This window comes from Myxine glutinosa, chromosome 6, assembly GCF_964187855.1.
Source record: "Myxine glutinosa chromosome 6, kmMyxGlut1.1, whole genome shotgun sequence".
Lineage (NCBI taxonomy): Eukaryota > Metazoa > Chordata > Myxini > Myxiniformes > Myxinidae > Myxine > Myxine glutinosa.
The window spans coordinates 108,559,916-108,563,840 of record NC_136266.1 but is presented as its reverse complement, the minus strand read 5'-3'; the positions used below and the strand labels follow the sequence as shown (position 1 = coordinate 108,563,840).

The 3,925-nt window shown below is 44.9% G+C and overlaps 1 protein-coding gene across 1 annotated transcript; it reads right to left on the bottom strand.

Annotated features, from left to right (window-relative positions):
* Positions 1-2,147: 2,147 nt before the first annotated feature.
* LOC144892523 (uncharacterized) lies at positions 2,148-3,553 on the bottom strand. Its single transcript, XM_078779478.1, has 2 exons — positions 3,242-3,553; positions 2,148-3,028 (listed from the first exon to the last, which is right to left on the bottom strand). Exon 2 carries the CDS (start codon positions 2,690-2,692, stop codon positions 2,168-2,170), a length of 525 nt encoding a protein of 174 aa, XP_078635604.1. The 5' UTR covers positions 2,693-3,028; positions 3,242-3,553; the 3' UTR covers positions 2,148-2,167.
* Between the last annotated feature and the right edge of the window lie 372 nt (positions 3,554-3,925).

The following is a 3,925-nucleotide window of genomic DNA, read 5'->3' as shown; positions in this document are numbered from 1 at the left end:
TAAACCATGGTAAATCCACACCAATGCATTTGTGTGGAACGCAATAAGTAATTGTATTAAAAACTCTCACATACACAATAATAACACTCTTAAAGAAAGTACCATGAAAATATCATTTGCATCTTGTGAACAATACATATGATGGTACCATCATTCCCCAATGCTCTTAAAGCAATAAACTCACGATACGCCAAATGTGAGTGGAATATTGCAATTGTTACGGATTCGGCACTTATTATTATTACTGCTGTTATTATTATTATTGTGGGTTCTAAGTATTATGGGTATTGTTGTTTAAGGGAAATGGTTATTGTGGCTAAAAGGTTAAAAGCGCTCATGGTAAAAATGAGACAGGAAATCGGATCGTGACCCGGAAGGGAAAAAGGGCGAAGAAGAAGAAGTCGTGAGGAGTAAAAGGCATTCTGAAAAAGCTCCGTACCTAGCCTGGTCGAGCGTACCTGGCGAAAGAACTTTGAGTCCTTGAAAGGAATCTCGGGCCATCGGGGTTATCGCTGGAGGTGTGGAAAAGCCTGCGAAGCCACGTACAAGGGTGAAATTCCGGAGAATCGTCGCCTCAAGGCCGCGGCTCGAGTGAGAGCCATCCGCCATTTCATCCCGCACACTACCTTCATCGGACAAGGTTTTTGTCATGTCGGTTGGGCTGATCCTCCGGTGGTTTGCTGGGGATGGCTGTGCAATAAAGCGGCGTCTGAAGATTGCCCTGTAGTCCGCTGATTGAACTGCAAATGTGTACGCGCGCGTCTTTGGAGATTTCCCTTTCTACCGCGAGTGCTGGTTGATGGACCACGTGACTTCTGTGTCGCTTCGACCATATACGCCTCGGTTGCTCTTGATCGGACATTGTTCCAACGATCGCTGGAGCGCATCAAGTTTGCCTTGGAGGGTTATAGAGACATTGAGGAGGGCTCGGTTCCATTTCCTGGGAGTGCCGTGAGTTTGGGGTTAAGTGACGAGATAAGGTGGTACCATCTTAAGATTTGATTGTAGGGTTGATTGCCCCATTGTTGTATGGTTCTTTTTGTGTGCTTTTAATATAATATTTGTTCATTGACAACCAAGGGTGTGGTTTCCTTATTGATTTGGATTGTTTCCTTTGGTGGTTTCATTAGTGATTGATTGCGACACGGAATAACATATATATCTTTCTGCCGGGGTTCCTCTCGGGGTTCGGAGGTTACCGAGACCAGGAGACTGCAGAGGACCCCGTAACATAATCCCAAAGTCCATGCACGAATCCCCACACTGGGCGAAGGTCGAAGTCGTGCAGAACAGCAAGAACAACAGGCAGGTATCGGCGGAGGCATATCGGTCAACGTCGTGACATCGAAGAGTGTCGTTCTAGTTCTTTCTTTGTAATGTACCGAATATTTTGAGGGCTGGCAGGATTGTCTGGAGGAACATGCACCCTGGCTAAATTCCAAATTCCTGCTCTGACTTCCTGTGTTAGAGTGCGACCCATCCAGGATTGTATCCCCAGCCATAGAAACTGCTTTGGCAGCACCAACACTCTCGATGGAGGATGTTTCGTGATCTGATCTGAATATTTTGCTCGTAGAAGAATGAGGAGACATGGAAGGCAAGGTACTGCGGTATACTGACAGTGGACACAATAATCAAGGGAATTAACAAACAAGAAAATAGAGAGAGATATGGGGCAGCAACACAGAATACTGCAAGTAAGAGTAGTCTAGTGGGTAGAAGGGGGGGTCTGTGCACCCCCCTGAAATCAACTTCGAATCAATGTCTCTATATCAGAAAAAACGCGTAGAAAACGATTAGCTAGCTATGTTAAAAAATTCAAAAAGTGTCCCACGTATCATTTTAATGCAAATTTATGCAAATTAGTGTCGCCATTACAGAAAAATACAATTTTCACTATATCTCAACCAATACTGCAGATAACTGCACAAATAAAATATCTAGACCCATTTTGAGGGTCAAGGATAATTACAAAAAGCACTCAAAGATAAAGTAAATGTATACCTGGTAACATGTTAACCTGCAAATTCTTAAGTGCCTGTAATACCAATAATTTGATTGGTCACTTTATCTAGGTCAACGTTACACATTAAGAGGGACTTTTGATGGCTTTTTTTACCATATTGGTGCTAAATTTGTGACCAAATGACTTTTACCACATCCATCATTAATCATCCTCGCTTACAATGAAATCATCAAAGTAAAACTCGTCCTCTTCTTCTTCCTCATCTTCGCTGTCCACCTCTTCATGATCTCCACAGTCTCGTAGATCAACCAGAGAAGCTGGTAGGACAGGACCACAGGACCACACCGGTTCCAACAGTCCTTCATCAGTCAGCGTCCATCCCTGTCCTTCACTGTAGGGTTTTGGCTTTTCTATAAAGGGTTCATGAGCTCGCTTGTACAGTGCAACACGGTGGTTTACACGTTGGACGTGTGGCTTCAGTGCAGAATGGCAGGGAGGAAGGCGAGCCAGGTCCACCTTAGATTTTGACGTAAGTTTCTTGACCTCCCCCACCATCTTCTGCAGCAGATTCGTACGGATGACGTCCACAGAAGACTCGCGACTCTGTCCATACATCAGGCAAGTGAACTTCTCCAACTGCTGCAGCACCTGAGGCTTGATGTTCCAGTCATCACCGAGTTGCCTGAAGGCCTTCTGAAACCTGGGGTTCTTCTCCAGCTTTTTCATGGGACCCACCTTCCCCTTGACTTTGAAGGAACTGGTGCAGTCCTCTCCAGTGAACACGTAAAACCCAAGAAGAGTGGCACAGTAATCTTCTCCGGAGGATTCTGCAAGCTCAGAGAGGTTGAGTAGCTGTCGATACTTTCCTGATCCTGTATCCAGGTATATAGTGAGCTTGATGGTGTGGGTGTGGTAGAGTAGAATCACAAAGATATCCGTGTCAGGGGCTCTGACCACAGCATTCTAGTAGCCGAGGGCGGTGGCGTGATGAAGGTACAGTACCACCCTTGTATCTGTCTCTGCCTGATTGCTGTAGATCGTGGGGAGCTCACGCACTTCAACCTGAAACATAAAAAGGCATTGAATTTTGTGAAAAGCAGTTTGATATGAAAGAAAGCAGGATACCTCACACATAAGGATGTGAGATTACAGACAATTATCAATAAGGAGATGGGTACTCGATTGTTTTAGCTAAGGTAATGAATGAAGTACATACATACATAGGTTTATGCTTTTATTTTTAGGTTTCTTGAAATAGTATAACCTTTAACTCACCTTGCCATTTGATGAGATGAGTTGATGGGCTCTCCCCTCCACGATCAGCACTGCCATATCAGTTCTCTCCAGCCTCGAAACGGCATGTTGACGACTCCATACTCGCAGCAGAAGCTGGCAGAGCTGCTTTTTGTTGTCATTATTTGTAAGGAATGTCTTGAAATTGTATGGCTTCCTGGTTGCTGGTCCAGCTATAATGATCTTTTCTGAGCTGCCACGCCTCCACCTCTCCTGGGCTTTAATGGATTCCGGATGGTAACTGTCTGTTGAGAACAAGAAGTGTTTCTTGGCCACCATCTGATCGAGCACTTGTAGACATATCTCACCACACGTCGGGGGAATGTTGTGAAGAACATGGAGCAGTGCCATGCCGTCTTGAATGAATAAGACATCCTCAGGGTATGGTAGAACTTATGGGGTGGTGTCTTCCAGAAGGTAGTGCAGAATGGCGGCTTTGTTTGTCTTGGAGAAAAAAAACCATCTGGAGTACCAAGGCTAGGGGGCACAGGCATCAGGCAGTACTTCATGAGTTCTTCCAAGTTTAATGGCTCATCTTGATTCTGAGATTTGACGAGAAGCAGGAATGCAAGATTGCTTTGCTCTTGATACTGGATGACCTGGAATAGTAAAGGTAACATGTGTTACGGTTTGTGACCTTTTTCTTCTTCCTTCCCTGCACACCCC